Source organism: Ctenopharyngodon idella, chromosome 4, assembly GCF_019924925.1.
Source record: "Ctenopharyngodon idella isolate HZGC_01 chromosome 4, HZGC01, whole genome shotgun sequence".
NCBI classification, from domain to species: domain Eukaryota; kingdom Metazoa; phylum Chordata; class Actinopteri; order Cypriniformes; family Xenocyprididae; genus Ctenopharyngodon; species Ctenopharyngodon idella.
Genome location: NC_067223.1, coordinates 27,384,962 through 27,403,516, shown reverse-complemented (window position 1 = coordinate 27,403,516; position 18,555 = coordinate 27,384,962). Strand labels below are relative to the sequence as shown.

The 18,555-nt window shown below is 43.7% G+C and overlaps 1 protein-coding gene across 8 annotated transcripts; it reads left to right on the top strand.

Moving 5' to 3' along the window:
- Positions 1-280: 280 nt before the first annotated feature.
- Positions 281-18,067, top strand: usp15 (ubiquitin specific peptidase 15). 8 transcript variants are annotated; one of them, XM_051891437.1, is made up of 22 exons: positions 2,933-3,082; positions 3,236-3,363; positions 4,252-4,382; positions 8,033-8,159; positions 9,324-9,469; positions 9,555-9,616; positions 9,750-9,839; positions 10,729-10,876; positions 11,049-11,222; positions 12,089-12,247; positions 12,842-13,066; positions 13,140-13,223; positions 13,297-13,391; positions 13,469-13,657; positions 13,752-13,864; positions 14,027-14,305; positions 14,383-14,453; positions 14,531-14,646; positions 16,091-16,240; positions 16,337-16,440; positions 16,755-16,843; positions 17,028-18,067. In XM_051891437.1, the coding sequence occupies exons 1-22, from the start codon at positions 2,994-2,996 to the stop codon at positions 17,241-17,243; spliced, it is 2,985 nt and encodes a 994-aa protein (XP_051747397.1). In that variant the 5' UTR covers positions 2,933-2,993; the 3' UTR covers positions 17,244-18,067. The 8 variants fall into 8 exon arrangements, 7 of the variants coding, with proteins under 7 accessions (XP_051747400.1, XP_051747397.1, XP_051747398.1 ...); XM_051891438.1 differs by lacking the exon at positions 9,750-9,839; XM_051891434.1 differs by having other exon boundaries at positions 13,140-13,657; positions 13,752-13,840.
- The last annotated feature ends 488 nt before the right edge of the window (positions 18,068-18,555 follow it).

The window sequence follows — 18,555 nt, the reverse complement described above, 5'->3', positions numbered from 1 at the left end:
GAATCATGCCTTAAGTGTGAGATATTCATTTTCCAAAAAGAATTATAATGTGGTTTTAAAAAGGAGGAGAATCTCACACTTAAATAAATTACCTTATGGTCTGTTAGGGGAGAAACAACAATATTAATCGAAACATTCTCCTTTAAAATACTGTCTGCGACCAACCAGAAGTCTATGCGAGACTGCCTCATGCCATTTTCATTGCTCCAAGTATAAATATTCTGATTAGGGTGCATCTCTCTCCAAATATCAATCAAATTGTATTTTTGCAGAACCATGAGCAAACCACAAATCGTTATTCCACTGTGATCTGCAGAATTTTGCATCATCGGTTCCAGAATGCAACTCTTGGGGGGAAAAAAAATCAGTTTTAAGCTGCTTTGATAATAAAAATAAAGCTTTCCTTTTAACAATGTCTCTCAACCCCCTAGAATTAAGAGAAACAAGTAATAAAGACATAAAAGAACGAAACAAAGAAAACAGAACAAATTAGTGTACAGTATATAAGCAAGCAATTATATAAGCAAGTAAAGGATATCAATTGTCCAACCAACATCACTTGCAACAGCAAAAAAAAAATTGCCTAAAGTCAAGTTTTTGAAAACTCTGTAAAACAGCCTGTGCACTGAAACCAGCAACTTCAAGTAAAAAGCAACTTTAAAAAAACTTGAGAACCATCACCAGTCTGAGGAAGTAGGACATTAAAGCCAAACGGGTTCACATGAATAAACGTGCGAGCTCCCGTGAAGAAGGCAGTTTTCCTCGCATCCCGTGCCTGTTTCACCAACAGCCACAGCCTGGAACGCCTCTCAAGATCACCTTTTGAAAAGTCTTCCATGAAGAGAAGTCCATTAGCTTTGAGAAAGGCAGAAGTCTTAGCCCGCTTCCAGATTTAGTTTCTTATCGTTCGCGATGTAAACAGAATAGTGGTGGGAGTCAGCTGCACTCTTCTTGCCCAGACGATGTGCGATGTCAAGCACAGCTTGACAAATCTTGATGGCCTGCAGATGCACATTTTCATCTTTATCTTCTGAAACACCAAACAACCTTAGATTCCATCATCTGCAGTAAGATTCCATCTCATCCATTCGCTGTTCAAGCATTTTGACTGGCTTTTCTAAGGCAAGCATGCGACCCTCCATCTTACACATCTTATGCTCCATCTCTTTAATTTCAGCAAAAGCAGCTTCAACTTTCTTACTCAGCTCATCGCTTCGATTCTCTCAGTTTTGCCGCTCACCAACTTTTCAATGCTATCGGACCTTCTGTTGATAAGCTGGGACAGCGTGACGATAACATCAGCATCGGAAGAAAGGGTCTTCGTCACTTCTTCTTCGCTGCAGGTGATTCGCTCGGGTCACCAGTAACTTCGGAAGTTCCTTTTCATCCATAATCGCCTCTTCTAGATCATTCCCTTCAGTACAGCTTTGACTGTATTCGTGACCACTACTAAGTAGCATGCTGTCGCTAGTGTTGTCTTGATTCGAAGATGGGTTTAGATTTCGGTTTCTTTTCTTCCCACCCATCCAAATTGACATTAAAAATCACTTTAGATGGTAAGTTAAGGAGGCAGCATTATAGAATCAAAAAAGTTAGGCTAACATATTTAATTTTTGTGATGACCAGCTCGACAAACAGCGTCAGTTCAGGTGGCCATCTTGGTCCCGCCCCTCAACTCAGACATTTATATTCATCTTCTCTGGGTCAAATGATGACATGGGGCCTGTTCTTCGTACATCGCTAACTCAGTTAGCTGGATTTGATTGATTACGATTTGGCATGATCTTGGATTGTTCGGTTCTTCGACGCTCATCCTGGACTTAGCAACAGGTCCATAAGCTCAAACCTGCTCGTGAGCAGCTTATTTCATGTAAACAGGATTAGATTGCTTCTTTTTAAGTGGAATTGATACTTAAAATCTGTCCCAGATTTGATGCAGCACAGGAGATGCAGATAACTTGACTTTATTAAAACTTTAATTAATGATGTCACGTAACAAATCTGCTTCAAAGATAAAATTAGAAGAATTGCGAATTACAACACTGAAATAAAAATATACGACTGTACAAATGCTTGTGAATCTAAATAATTGGGAATCATGTAAAAAAAAAAAAAAAACAGTGCACATTTCATTTATCTATTATAATGTTTATGTTGTAATATCATTTTGTTCGCTTGGCTGTTTCATTATAAAGGTCCAGAAATTGGTCAAGTTTTTCGTCAGGTGTCTTTTCTAATTATATGATGTCATTACGTTGCCGTCTTGACTCCAGCCAATCGCTGCACTGCTGATCGTGGTCTCGAGTATCGATACATCCGCCCTTTTCCAGGAAGTCGAGAACGCGCAGTAATCTCAGACAACTTAATCCTGATATCTTAATCCAATCCACAAATTCATTTGAAGAACCAAATTAGCCACAGATCAGTTATCACGATTAGAAGATTTATCTGTCAAATCATCTGTATTTAGCGAGGTACGAAGAACGGACCCCTGTTCTTCAAATATTCAACAAACATGACAATGAGATCAAATCACAATGTCTGACTGTTATGAAAATTAACATATTTGTGCTAAAATGAGTCTGTGTATCAAATCCTGTGAGATTCAGCCACATGGTGGCGCTATAATAAGCAACATATTGTAATATTGATGTTCTTTGTCACAGGATAAGACATCAGTCGATCCCTTTTCCTCCTCATTTCTTCAATTATTTCTTCAGTATGTTTACTGCACTTCAAGAAGACGTGTTTCCTCACATACACCACTGTTTAATCCTGTAAGTCCCGTTCTAAGTTTTAATAACACTAACTACATGATGGAAAGCTCTTTATGCTCACGAGGATTCATTTGCCCAGTTCAGTGTTATGAAGTATTATAAATCTTCTGGGTCAGAGCCGGACGAGACGAGAGGCGTCGTGACGTCACACAGATGCGGCGGCGGCGTGCGTGATGACGCCAGCGGCTCTACCCAGCATGCAATGCACGAGTGAAGATGGCGGAAGGCGGCGCGGCGGATGTGGAGACGCAGAGAGGAGAGATCGCGACGCTCCTGAAGACGCCGCTGCGCAGAGCAGACACCTGGTGAGACGCGCGCGCTGATGAGTCGCGTCAGACACTCGCTCTAACAACACGAAGAACGCGAGCTGTCATTACAGATCACGTGAATCAGACGATCGATCAGTCACCGTGTGTCTGTCAGAGTACTGTGTGTTGATGTGATGTCACTTCCTGCAGGTATCTGGTGGACAGTCACTGGTTCAAGCAGTGGAAGAAGTATGTGGGCTTCGACAGCTGGGACAAGTACCAGATGGGTGAGCAGAGCGTGTACCCGGGACCGGTGGACAACCGCGGGCTGCTCAGAGGTGCGTCCCTCCCTGACACCACACGGGTCACACACACTCCTCTCCATCCGTCTCTTCAGTGATCTGAGAAACACACTTTCACCCAAACTATAACATGCTGTGTTTATCATTACATGTTTCTTTCCACTGCACAGCCTACACATCCCAACATAAACACTGCTGATCAGTTATTCTTAATAAAGCGTCCACGTTCACAAACCACTGGTAATCTTAACAGATTACGGACACAGGAGCAGAGGCGCTGCCCTTTATAATCACAAATAATCTCACTCTTCTTCGTTCATCGCGATATAAAGACGTTCAGTAACAGTAAATGAAGCCGAATGCACAATGAATCTCTTTTTTACATAACTGTTTGTTATAATGAGGAGATGTTTAGCAGAACTCAGAATCCACTCAGAGTTGTTGTTCAGCGCTATCTTAAACACCTCTGATTGGTCACTGCGTTCCAGAAATCAACAGATGTGTCTGTGATTGGCTACATTCTGGCTTCATACATTGGCTTCAGAGCATGAACACAGATACACACTGGATCATTTAACAAATATGTTTCGCCAATATGCTAATATTGCAGTGAAGACTGATCCTAGACCAGTAGTTGTGCAGCGTTTCCCTCTGAAAGCATCAGCAGTGGATTGAGTCTGTGGTCAGTTTTACACACAGATTTCTGAACATAATGTGGTGTTTAAAGTCGCCATAGTAAAGACGAGTGTTCCTGCTGCTGAAGACGCTGATTATGGAATACATGAATGACCAAATCCACAGAAATACGGATTTTGCTCTCAATCATAAGTGTGCTGAATGACCGTATGATTAGGGGGACACTGCTCCTCAACGGGCCTGCTCTGTCCTGACATGGGTCTCACTTCTGCTCTGTCCCGTCTGCAGATGGGGACGCCACGGGCATCAGAGAGCACCTGATCGACGAGCTGGACTACATCCTGCTGCCGGCCGACGGCTGGAGCCGCCTGGTGAGCTGGTATGGCCTGACGGAGGGACAGGAGCCCATCGCCCGCAAGGTACTCACACACACACACACACACACACTTGTATATGTGGTTTACGGGACTCTCCACAGGCGTAATGGTTTTTATACTGAACAAACTGTATATTCTCTCCCTAAACCTACCCATCACACAAAACTGTGCATTTTTTTACATATCAAAAAAACATAAACCATGTTTATGTTGTAATATCCATGTCAATACACATTTGTGTCCTCATAAACCATATATACAAGAACACACACACACACACACACACACACATCAGAAGGAAGTGTGGTTTAGGAGTGTTCTGCATTATTTTCATGATGATTAAGCACATTAAATCTTATTCTCATTACTGTAAATGCATTTACTTTGACTTTGCTTTAAAACCTGAAATGCAGTTGTTATTATTTCTTGAATCAGCATTAGTTAAATACAGTGCAGATTCTCTCCAGCATGAACACTGTGTAATAAAGTGAATCTGCTGTAAATCAGTGTGTGTTGTGTGAAGCGCTGTGAAGTGTGACGTCAGTCCGCAGTTAGCATCACGCTTAGCATTTCCCAGAGGCTTTTGGATTATCACAAAAGACAAGCTCTGATCAGCGAAAGTTTATGATACTCACACGTTTTGTCCATCAAGATCATTCTCACAGATGAACACAACTTTTATGAATTTTGAAGCCTAAATGCAGTCGACAGAAGTAAAAATCTAAAGGTAGGCTATAAACCTACTACACCACAGTCACGTGACTTCGACATCATCCTCACTAAGCTTCCGACAACTCTTCCAGTCTTTATCTACAAACATTTTCCCAGAACACTTGTGTTAGAATCGTTTATGAGAGCACAACTAAGAAAATAATAAATAAGTAAAATAAAATAAATAACAATACTAATGTGGTATACATCTGGAACAGAAGACAGATTTGTGCAATATGTATTTTATATACAGCAGTGAATAATAAAAAATAATGATGACGTTTAATGACGACGTTAATGACAACGTTTAGCGATGGCGTTTAACAACGGCATTTAACAATGACGTTTAATGACAACATTTAGCGATGACGTTTAGCGATGACGTTTAGCGATGGTGTTTAATGATGGCGTTTAACGATGACATTTAACGATGGTGTTTAATGATGCTGTTTAATGATGGCGTTTAACGATGACATTTAACGATGGCATTTAACGATGGCATTTAATGACGATGTTTAATGATGGCGTTTAGCGATGATGTTTAAAGATGGTGTTTAATGATGGCGTTTAATGACGAAGTTTAATGACGACGATGTTTAACGATGACGTTTAATGATGGCATTTAATGACTGTTTAATGATGCTGTTTAATGATGCCGTTTAATGATGCCGTTTAATGACAAAGTTTAATGACGACGATTAATGACGGCGTTTAACAACGGCGTTTAACGGCGAAGACAATAAATTAATGAAGACAATAAAAATTGAATAAATATTACTCCTCTGTATAGAAAATTGACATAAACATATGAGAATCCATCAATATTTCTCCAAATGTGCATGCTTTTAAGCTAAAAGCCCTGATAGATGTTGTTTTGTCAAAGGTAACGACTTTTTTCATATTCATAACTCCTGACGCATAGGCTATTAACAAATTACGGTCACTATAAGAGTAAAACAGAGATCAAAATGTGAAGCTTGAGTCTTAGATCTTTTTAATGATGTATAGTTTGTCAACTGCACATTAACAAAGTATATTAAAATAGAAAACCATTATTTGGTTAGAGACTTGAGACTTCTTGAGATCACAAAAATCATGTTTTTTTTGTCAAGAGTGGACATTATATTTACGTTAATACAGCTGATATGATCCTGTTATCAGAGGGTTTTTTCACATAGCCTACCTGACTGAAAGGGCTCATTATGCGGGTCATTGTCTTCTCAGGTGTGAATCACAGCATTATTCATGAAGATTCACGCCTTCACGCATACTGTGTTTCCTGACAAAAAGTGTCTTACAAAATATTATTTTGTTTATATAATTGTTTTATATGAACGAGTAGGCAGGATAATTTTTACATCATTTTGAAGCAAAAACTCTAGTCTACAACCTCCAATACCCAGAAGTCTTGTGAACACATATATAATATTAGTTTTGTGGCCTTATTTCAGTGACTTAAGTTTTTTGTTATTTCAATAACCACGCATAAACGTTATTCCTTCAAAAAACACAAACACGTACATACATGTTCCTCACATATTAATGGTAGCCTAGTTCCTGCTGAATACAGTGTAATGACACTTTTTCCATTAATATGTTTATGAACTGAAAAAAGCACAAATGTCAGGGCATGTCAAAACTTCTACAGAGCCCCAAAAATCCTCAAACCCCAGAGGGTTAATGATGCCGTTTAAGTTATGGTCAAGTTATGGACATCATTATCACCTGACTCTCTGCATATTTTCTGTGTTAGCTGAGAGATGTGCCTTGTGCTGCACCTGATGTGTGTCTAAATGAATCGATATTGAATGTAATCACACACTGGTGAATGGGAATGAATGGTGAAGTGTGTGTCAGTGTCCGGCTCTAGTGAAGAGAGAAGAAGAACAGCAGTGAATCAGTTCATGCGGCTGGACTGTGATCAGTTTGACTCTTCCGCTCTGGCTCAGATCAGCAGGTGATGATGGCGGCTCGTCCACCGCCCCCCTTCTCTATATATGTGTGTGTGTGTGGTCTGTAAGTGTGTGTGTGCTGAGGGTGTCGGGTGGCTCTGAGCTATTTCTGTGCTGACCGGAGCAGCACATGACCGACCGCTGGACACATGGACTCCAGCATGCAGCAGGTTCGGACACTGCTTCCTCTCTCTTCTGGGCTTTGGGACGAGGTTCGTGCGGGTCCAGGGAAGGTCGCGGTGGCCGAGGGCGGAGAGGGAGGTCTCTGGGTGAAGGAAGGAGCAGGCGTCCTGATAGAGAGAAGAGCGTGGGGTTTTCCTGCCTCGTTTCAGGCCGCGCGAAATAAATAGTCTGGAATCCTTCAGCTGTTGAGCTTCAGCTGCTGCTAAAATAGGCGTTCCTCCAGCTCGCCTGTACCAACACACTGACGTCTGGAGACCCACGACTGAGAAAAACCTCTGATTTATCGCTCTTTTCTGATGTTCTTCATCACGTTTCTGTCTTGAGTTCCAGTACAAACATCTAAACTTGAATCAAGATACTTTTACTGAAGCACAATGAATCAAAACGAATGAGTCTGAACAAATATCTGTCAGTGGAGTCAGAAAAATCATCTTGTTTTCCCTTTGAATTAAGTTTTTCTGATTGGCAGATATTTGTTCTTGTTTTAAGCACAAACTCACTTCATTTTGATGCATTTTTCTTGTATCCTGATTTGAAGAATGTTTAGATATTTGTGCTGGAAAAACCCTGAGGAAGAACATCATGTTTAACAGTGTGACACGCAGAGACGTCACAAATGATCTGAGGACTCGAGTCAGCTTTATTTCTACAGGCTTTATACAGAACAGATCGATTCAGAGCAGCTTCACAGTGATGAACAGGAACATATGATGAAAACTTCCTACAGAAGATAATAGAGTCATTATTCAGATCAATCTGACCATATCAGCAGTGCAGTCGAACCTGTCATGTGACGGATGCTGATTGTCTCTCGTTGTCCTGTGTGTGTGTGTGTGTGTTCCTCAGGTGGTGGAGCAGGGCATGTTCGTCAAACACTGTAAGGTGGAAGTCTACCTCACCGAGCTCAAGCTGTGTGAAGACGGAAACATGGACAACATCATCACCAGACGCTTCAGCAAAGCAGACACTATAGGTACTGAACTCCAGTCTGAGATCCTGTCGATCATCTGATCCACTAACACAGCGTCTGATTTCAGTCAGTAACTGTCACAGGTTCTGCTTGATAAAACTCACTGCTGAAACTCCTGATGAAAATCCTCTCAGAACGCTTTATCTTGAAGTCATTTATCATCTAGTTAGTTTAATCTAAAGCTACTATAGTTCATTTTTTGAATATGGAAACACGTGTTTCAGTTCAGATGTGTGTGTCAGACAGTGATCTGGTTAATGAATGTAATTGTTCATTAAAGTTAAGAATTGTCTTATGTTAGCAGTAGGGCTGTTGATTTAACGCATTAATTAATTAGTAATGGGAAAAATAACGTGTTAAAATTATTAACGTGTTTAATGCACTTACATTTCATTCAGCTGATTGATGACGAATGTGAAGCAGGTCCACAACTCTCTGTGTGATGAAGCCTGTAGAATACAGTTATGACTCTAAAATTCAAGATATCAGGGCAAAAATGAGTGTTTGTGTCATATTTATGTCATGATATAGTTAAACAATACAACACGAGTGCAAATGTGATGCTGATTTCATACACCAGTTCAATAAATAAGTTAATATTGTGTTATATTTTAGACACAATATTGTCTGTTTTTTTTAAAGGTATAGTTTCAGAAATGTAATTTCTGTCATTAATTACTCACCCTCATGTCGTTTCACACCCGCAAGACCTTTTCATATTTTCATATTCAGAACACAAATGAAGATATTTTAATGATATCTGAGAGATTTCTGTCCCTCCATTGACACAAATAAAACACTTCATAAAGAGATGGTAAAACTAATCCATGTGAATCGAGTGGTTTAGTCCAACTCTTCTGAAGAGACACACTCACTTTATATGATGAACAGGTTGAATATAGGTTTTTATTCACATATAAACACTGATCAATAAATATATGCTTAAACAGAAGCTCAGTGTGTTTGTTTGATGAATGTTTGATCTCTTTATGAACGTTTTGAAGAGACAGTGATAGTTGTGTGGACAGAAATCTCTTCATCTGTGTTTCTGAAGATGAATTAAAGTCATGAGGGTGAGTAAATGATGACAGAATGAACTAACCCGTCGTCTTTGAGTGGTGGCTGTCGTCCCGTGTGGTTGAGATCTGCGCTTCTCTGTCCCGACAGACACCATCGAGCGAGAGATGCGGAAGCTGTTCAGTATTCCCGACGAGAAGGAGACGCGACTATGGAACAAGTACATGAGCAACACGTTTGAGCCGCTCAACAAGCCGGACAGCACCATTCAGGACGCCGGGCTCTATCAGGGACAGGTGAGACGCTTACACATGTTTATAGTCCAGTCATAATAAAGTTCGGTGGTGAAATGTGTGTTTTGAGCATGTTTTCTGTTCGCAGGTTCTAGTGATCGAACAGAAGAATGAAGACGGCTCGTGGCCTCGTGGCTCTTCGGCGCTCAAGTGAGTCACTGTGACGTACGGATCGTCACATGGATCATCAGATGCTTTGACTCTGGCTTGTTTGCTTTCTCCTTGATCTCTTCCCAAGGGTTGCGTCATTTCCTGTAACTCATGCTCTTCTTGTCTTTTGAAGGTCATCTGGTGCTTCTTCTCTCTCTGCTTTACCAAAGATCTGCCCTTCATCTCTCACAAACAATCATAACAGCAGCTTCAGCGGCCGCAAGTAAGCCTGTGGGGGAGGGGCTTATGAGTGTGGCTCAGAGGAGGGGCTTATGGGTGGTGGGTGTGGCTTGGGGAGGGGGTTATGAATGGCTAGGCAACGTCGGGTCTGGAGAGGCGCTGTCCTGCAGAGTTCAGCTCCAACCCTAATCAAACACACCTGAAGATACTCAAGGTCTTCAGGATCACTAAAGCTATAGGCAGGTGAGGTTTCTTCGGGATTGGAGCTGAACTCTGCAGGACAGGAGCTCTCCAGGACTGACATGACCTGGGTTAGGCTAATGAATCACTTCCAGTTTTCTCCGTTTCTCTCTTCTGCACTGAATTTCTTGCATCTTTTGGGTCATTATCATGTGGAAACATCCACTTCCAGCTCTGCTCCAGTTCTCTCACAGATGTTCTCCTCAAAGACTCTTCGGTGTAATGTTGTGTTGAGTGTGGGCTCGTTTGAATCCAGACATGCTCGTGTTTTACATCATCAGATTGTGATCAGCTCATGAGAATTAGTGATAGTGATACTGATCCTACTCTCCGGTCGCTCTTTTGACCTCTTGGAGAGACCATGTGACCAAATCAGAGTAGTTTATATAAGGCGTGGCCTTCCTCTTCAGTTGGTGTGCTTCTTTTTAATGTCAGACCCATGATGTAGTGTTAATGTCATTCATCTGTCAGCGTTGGTGAAGTGAATCCAGACGACACTCTTGGTGAGGCGTGATTGTTGTGATGTGTAAGATCCGTCAGGGAGCGGACAGCGAGGCGTCTCTCTACTGATTCTGGTTTACGTTGCTTTCCCTGCATGTTTTGAGCTGCATGATCCTGATCATCTGCTTTCACCTGCTCCTGTAGCTGTATTGGGTTTCTCTCCATGTTCAATTGTCTGCGTGTGTCCGCAGCATGAAGAACTCCAGCTACGGCCTGCCGTCCTACCCGCCGTACAGCAGCAGCTACGAGTACTCGGATCAGGGCCGGCGCTCCGAGAAGGCTGGCCTCTGCGGCCTCTCCAACCTGGGAAACACCTGCTTCATGAACTCGGCCACACAGGTGACCCTGCCTGACCTCCTCATGTCCTTCCAGTTATAATCTGTGTCAAATGACTGATTTAAATACATCCTGAGCAAATGAGTTCATCAGCATTTGCAGGGACATGTATTTCGACAGTATCCAGCTGTGCTTCAGTGTCCATTGTTGATTTGAGTGCATGTTTGTGTCGCAGTGCCTGAGTAATGTCCCTCCTCTGACCGAGTTCTTCCTGAAGGACAAGTACCAGGAGGAGCTGAACGAGGACAATCCTCTGGGAATGAAGGGTGAGATCGCCAAGGCCTACGCCGAGCTCATCAAGCAGCTGTGGTCGGGGAAATACAGCTATGTCACGCCAAGACCCTTCAAGGTAAAGATGAGGGGTTGTTCTGACATCCACAGATACAGATGGTAAGGGTTAACCAGCTGATCCATGATCCGTACGGACCAGGCCCCACGGTTCGACACGCATGAGATTCACGGGTTGATTGCAAAGATTAACTGTCATAGAGTGAAAGTTCGTCATTTGCACGTTTTGTCTTGCCAGTTTACACCTTCAAGCGATTTCAACCAACTCTAGAAGAAGAAGAAGAGGCGAAAGAGAACTGAATTCAGTACTCACACACTGTAATCTGTGCGATAATGCAAACTTCATCTAATATGAGACAAATTCTGCTGTGAAGCAGAGACAGAGTCATTATTCACATCAGTTCAGTTATATATTGAACACATGTGCATTGACAAATGTACATGTTGCACATAGACTAAGTAGATCAAAATAGACCTGGGGCCGGCTGCATAAACTGCTAAGTCTAGTCTTACAAGTTAGTCATCAAATTTTTTTCTTTAAGACTGTTCATAACTTTTTTAAATCAGTTACATAACTTAGATTGGTCTAATTTAATACCGAAAAGTAAGACTGATTACCCCTAACTAACTGTTAGTTCGTCATACTAGTTCTTAAGACACAGTCTTAACATAAATGGCTATGTTTATGCAACTGGCCCCTGATATTATCTTATTTAATTATCTAGAGAAAAATGATTCATGTTATTTTTGGTACCGACACCTGTATTTAATGCAACACTATCACTGACCCAAAAATTACATTTTTCAGCCATTTCCATTTTCTTCTTTCCTACCTCCATTGTTGGGCTGCTGAATGTTTGTTAAACGTTGAAGCACATGTCATTGGTTGTTCAGACTTGATCCCTCGGTGTTTGTGTTTGTTTTTAGACTCAGGTGGGGCGATTCGCGCCTCAGTTCTCGGGCTACCAGCAGCAGGACTCTCACGAGCTGCTGGCCTTCCTGCTCGACGGTCTTCACGAGGACCTGAACCGCATCCGGAAGAAGCCCTACATTCAGCTGAAGGACGCTGAAGGCCGACCCGACAAGGTCCATCATCACACACGCATTAGACACAGGACGACATGAGCCAGACGCTAACTAACGCCTGAGCTCACACACAGATATGGCAAGAACACGCTTTCACTGTCCCTTCATGAAGTAGATATTAGAGTACTGATGAACAGAAGCACATCTGAAGATTTATAAAGTGCTTTTTTATGATCAGTTATGATCTCATTCTGAATATGTCTCAGTTTGTCAAAATTGTGACAAATGTCTAAGTTTTCTCTCATAAACACACCGTCTTGAGTTTAAGTAGATAATATCAGTTCAAAATCAAGGCCAAATGCTAAACATTAGCTTTAAAGCCCAAAAATGGCCACTCAGCTTAAATTGTCCTGTGGATTAAAAACATTTTTCAAGTGAAAGTTGAAGATAAAATCATTTGTCACTGCAGAAGAAAGTGAAAACCAGTGAAACCTCAAAGTGAATTGAAAGACGTAAAGCTTAAAGAGGACGTGAAGCAGTCAGTCAAGATAATATTATTTACTAAATGGATTTCAATCACAGTAAATGTAAAGTTGAGTGATGAGATGCGCTGGTTTCCGGTGACGTGTGACGCTGTGACTCAATCTCCTGCAGGTGGTTGCAGAAGAAGCCTGGGAGAACCACATCAAGAGGAACGACTCCATCATCGTGGACATCTTCCACGGCCTCTTCAAGTCCACGCTGGTCTGTCCCGTGTGCGCCAAGATCTCGGTGACCTTCGACCCCTTCTGCTACCTGACGCTTCCTCTGCCCATGAAGAAGGAGCGGACGCTGGAGGTGTATCTGGTGTGGCTGGACCCTCTGACCAAACCCACGCAGGTACCGTCCGTCAGGATCTTCTCAAGCGCTGTGTGAACCTGTGTTACACATGTGACTGATGTTTCTGTTTCAGTACAAACTGACGGTGCCTAAAGTGGGCTGCATCTCGGACCTGTGCGCGTCACTCTCGGCTCTGTCGGACGTCCCGGCTCAGAAGGTAACCGTCGTCGGCATGAAGAAGGTATTTCATCTTCTTCACCTCATTCACTGTGTTTCCTCTGCCCGTCCAGATGATCGTGACGGACATATACAACCACAGGTTTCACCGGATATTTGCCGCCAACGAGAACCTGAGCAGCATCATGGATCGGGACGACATCTATGTGTGAGTGAGCTCCTGTCATCACTGAGGTCACTGAGAGGTCAGTGCGTGTTTCTGATATCCGTGTCCGTGTGGAGCAGGTTTCAGCTGGCCGTCAGCCGGCAGGAGGACACGGATCACGTGGTGATTCCTGTTCATCTGCGGGAGAAATACAAGCAGTCGGGCTTCAACCACACCAGCACGCCGCTGTTCGGCCAGCCCTTCCTGCTCAGCGTCCCGCGCACCATCAGCGAGGACAAGCTCTACAACCTGCTCCTGCAGCGCCTCTGGTGTGTACGGCTGCCCACAATCACACGAGCGTATCACAGCGTTTGATTTAATGTGTAGTTGATGGGAATGCTTGTTTGTCTGGTGTCGTTTCAGTCGTTTCGTTCGGCCGGCCGCTGAGGACGAGGAGTCGGAGGAGACGTTCTCGCCCAAACATCACTCCATCAACGGCAACGCCACCAATGGTATAATGGAGGAGGGGTCGCCTAGTAAGCATGCTGTTTGACCGCATCCGCTCTCACACACGTCATGTTCATTTCCACATTCACTAACGAACAGAGCGTCCTGCGCCGCCGTGTGTTGACATGTTTAAGAGCTGTGAGATAGGAAACGCTGTGCGCTGCCCGACTGAAGTCTGGCTCGTCTCACAGGTGAGATGGAGACGGACGAGCCGGACGACGAGTCCAGCCAGGACCAGGAGTTGCCCTCGGAGAACGACAACAGCCAGTCGGAGGACTCGGTGGGCGGCGGGGACAACGAGCTGGAGAACGGCGTCCTGCCGGAGAACTGCAGCAAAGGCCCGACGCTCAACGGCCAGAAGAAGCGCCTCTTCACATTCCAGTTCAACAACATGGGAAAGACCGACGCCAACTTCATCAAGGGAGAGGCGCGGCAGATACGCTTCGACGAGGACCACATGAGACTCAGCGGTGGGAGCCGTGTTGTTGTAGAGAGCGTGTGATTTGGTGTTGACCGTGAGCTGACATGTCTGCTTGTTTTCTTGCAGATAGATGCTATCTCTCCTTGGACTGGGAACCAGAAATGAAGAGGAAGTACTTCAATGAATCGGTGGCTGAGGTACATCTTCTCTGTTTCCAGTCAGAAGTCATTAGTGTCATGAGACGCTCATGAATCCTTGACCGTTTCCTCCGCAGGACTTCGATAAGCACGAGAGTATGGAGTATAAGCCTCAGAAGAAGAGCTTCTTCAAGCTGAAGGACTGTATTGAGCTCTTCACCACCAAAGAGAAGCTGGGAGCAGATGACCCGTGGTGAGGCTCAGCTCTGTTTCTCATCTTAACATCGCTTGAGAAACATTGTGCATGTGAAACCTCCAAACAAACTAATAGTAAAGGTGTGGTCACCATTACTGCTGTCATTCTAGTAAAAATCCAACAACCGGGAGTGTAGTGGTTCATTCGGTCATGTGATTACACCATGTTGGCCAACAGAAAGCTGCTTGGTTTTCATTGAATTCTGTGTGAGCTGTGCTTCATGCAACGTTTTTTAGCTTTCTTCTTCTCAACAACATTCAGATATTTAAATCGAATAAATCATCAACATTAAAAATAACTAGCTAGGTCAGCTGATTACTGTAAAAGTCCACAGATACTGCTGTCTGTTCGTACTGCCCTTAAAGGATCAGTTCACTTCAGAGTTAAAATTCCCTGATAATTTACTCAGCCCCATGTCATCCAAGATGTTCATGTCTTTCTTTCTTCAGTGGAAAAGAAATGAAGGTTTTTGAGGATTCCAGGATTTTTCTCCATATAGTGGACTTCACTGGGGTTCAACGGGTTGAAGGTCCAAATGTCAGTTTCAGTGCAGCTTCAAAGAGCTCTACATGATCCCAGACGAGGAATAAGAGTCTTATCTAGAGAAACCATCGGACATTTCCTAAAAAAAAATAAAAATTATATACTTTTTAACCACAAATGCTCGTCTTGCACTGCTCTGTGATGCTCCACGCATTACGTAATCATGTTGGAAAGGTCACGCGTGACGTAGACGGAAGTACCGATCCAGTGTTTACAAAGTGAATGTCAAAGACTAAGTCAAACGACCTTTACAAAAAAGGTAAAACAACGAGGTCAGACGATTTTGAAGTTGGAGGAGAAAATGAGATGGAGTTTTTCGCCCTACCGCGGTACTTCTGCCTACGTCACGTGTGACCTTTCCCACATGATTACGTGATGCGTGGAGCATCACAGAGCAGTGCAAGACGAGCATTTGTGGTTAAAAAGTATATAATTTTTATTTATTTATTTATTTATTTTTTTTTAAGCAAATGGCCGATGGTTTCTCTAGATAAGACCCTTATTTTACTATTACACTACTTTAATGGCCGTCTTTATGGGCAATTCTCAAAACGCCCACAAGATGGAGCCATTTATGAGTGAATCCGATATTACAAAACCGATACCCGATTATAAGAAAATGCTGGAATATCAGGAAAAATATAGGTAAAACTGTTTATCTGTCGATCTCTTAATAAAAACCTGGGCCACACACTTGTGTCTTCATATAATGACAGATCATGATGTCTTATGATGTTTCTAACAGGGCCGATATGAACACATGAGACTGTGTGTGAGCAGTGAGACTCAATGCGACATCTGAAGACCTGATCTGACGCATGAGCCTACAGGATGCCCCTCTCGTCACGTCCTCATGTCCTCTACCTGTGACTGAGCGTCCCGTGTGTGTGTGTTTCAGGTACTGTCCCAACTGCAAGCAGCACCAGCAGGCCACGAAGAAGCTGGACCTGTGGTGTCTGCCGCCGGTGCTGGTGGTCCATCTCAAGCGCTTCTCCTACAGCCGCTACATGAGGGACAAGCTGGACTCGCTGGTGGACTTCCCGCTGCGGTACGTCACGAGTTCAAGCACGTGCTGTACGGCTCAGTGTGACACAAGTGTGTGTGTCTGTGTGTGTGTAAACACTCTTGCTCTGTTGACCCACAGGGATCTGGATATGTCGGAGTTCCTCATCAACCCTAACGCGGGGCCCTGCCGCTACGACCTCATCGCTGTGTCCAACCACTACGGAGGCATGGGAGGAGGACACTGTGAGTATGAAGAGCCTCACCTATCAGTGCACTTCAGACGAGACCGTTAGCTCACGAGAATGATGACGAGACAGTAACACTCGAGCACTGTAGAAGGTTTCGACACACACTCAACTGACTGCTGCTCTCCTGTATGATTTCAGTCTCTTCAGACCTTACTGTAGATGATTCATGAGCTTCTACAACTTCTGACCTCCTAACTGAACTCCTTTCCACAAATTGATCATAGAAATAAAAATAACAGTTTTCTCTTAGTCTGAACAGAGCTGATGTGACGGTACTCACAGCAGAAACTGAACTGTTGATGATTTCAGATACCGCCTACGGCAAGAACAAGGAAGATCACAAGTGGTACAACTTCGACGACAGCAGTGTGTCTCCAACCAACGAGGACCAGATCGTGGTGAGAACCTGACAGGATCCTCTGAGAACAGTGATCGTGTCTTCAGCGTTCACTCGCCCTCATGATCTTCAGTTTGTGTCGTACAGTGACGTCAGAATAGGGTCACAAACACTCGAGTCATGAGGCGAGTGAACGCTGAGGGATTTCATCAGTCCTGAATGACGTTCTCTGTGTGTCTGTTCAGTCCAAAGCAGCGTACGTGCTCTTCTACCAGCGGCAGGACACGGTCAAAGGCACGGGCTACTTCACCCTGGACCGCGAGGCTCCCGACGAGACGGACGCGCCGCGGGACGACAGCGCTGCGGCTCAGAGCGAGGAGGAGGAGGAGGATCTCAACGACAACGAGCAGGAGGAGGAAGAGCTCGGGCCCAACCGCGACGTGTCCATGAACACCAACTGAGCAGGTGACGCGCTCATCCAAAGCCATATCTGCACCCGACGGCGGCACGAATGTACTGACGGGGAAGCCGTTCGAGCCGCCAAAGCCTAGCGTGAAGAAGTGCTGGGATCGCAGCACCTGTACGAATGTAGGCGGCGTTTCTGCTCGGGTCTTTAGTTTCGCATGAGTGAAGAGTGAGAGGTGCCTCACTCCAGTATCTAGAAGAGATTTACATGTACGCTTGTTTGATCCTGTATATAACACTAAATAGACGTGGAGGACTACTGACTGCTCTGTTTCCTGCACAATCACTCATTTGTTTGGCGTGTCAGTGTGTCGTGAAGCGTGTTTGTGGAAGCGGGAGAGTCGAGTCTTGATGTTCTGACACGTTTTCTTTCACCTCAGCCTTAACTATGCTCTCAGACTGTTGCCTTTCTTTGCACAAGTCTCACTGTCCGTAACTCATCTGAGCTCATTACACAGATGTGTGTGTCCTGACGGAGCAGCGATTGGTGAGGTGTTTCCCGCTCTGCCTTTGGTTTAATGAATGTTCTCGGTCGGTTCCTCGCCTTCGACGACGGCAGACACGGTCCGACAGGCTTTGGCTGCTTCGGCTCTATAAATACTGTACATAAGAGTTCACTCTGTGAGTGCACATTTGATAAATCTATTTATTTATATGGACGGCAGGAGATGTACTGAACGTGGCTTTGGTCGAGGACTGGATCATCTGACGTCCTGCATGATACGGGGATGTGGTGTAGCTGCACTTGAGTTCACTCTGGTTTACATTTGAAATGTGCATGTGTATTTATATACAGACTTCAATAAACTGGTAAAGTCTTGTGTTGTGTTGGATCTTTCCTGATCAAGCTCTATCATGGGCACTTCCTGTGAACATGTGACTTGTGTTCCTGTAGATCTGCTGCTAATGTAGTGGATCTAGCAGGGCTTATAGCTCATCTGAGATTTATATGGACATACACATTAAAAAGTGTTTGACCACTTATCAAAATGACCTGCTGGCTTATAATTGTCTCTGTCACCTAACTACTGTTTCATTTACGTGACTCACATTCATCACAGTTCATGTGCTCCTGAGGAATCAAACCCATGGCCTTGTGGTGTTCGTCCCTTTCTTTACCATCTTTAAGGGATAATTCACCCAAAAAAAATGAAAATTCAGTCATCATTTACTCACATTGGTGTTGTTTAGTACACTTTATAACATGAGCAAACACAATGTATGCAAAGAAGAAACAGTGGAACATGTTACTGTCAGAAACATGAGGATGAAAGAGGGATTCTGACTGAAAATATCACAAAAATGCAG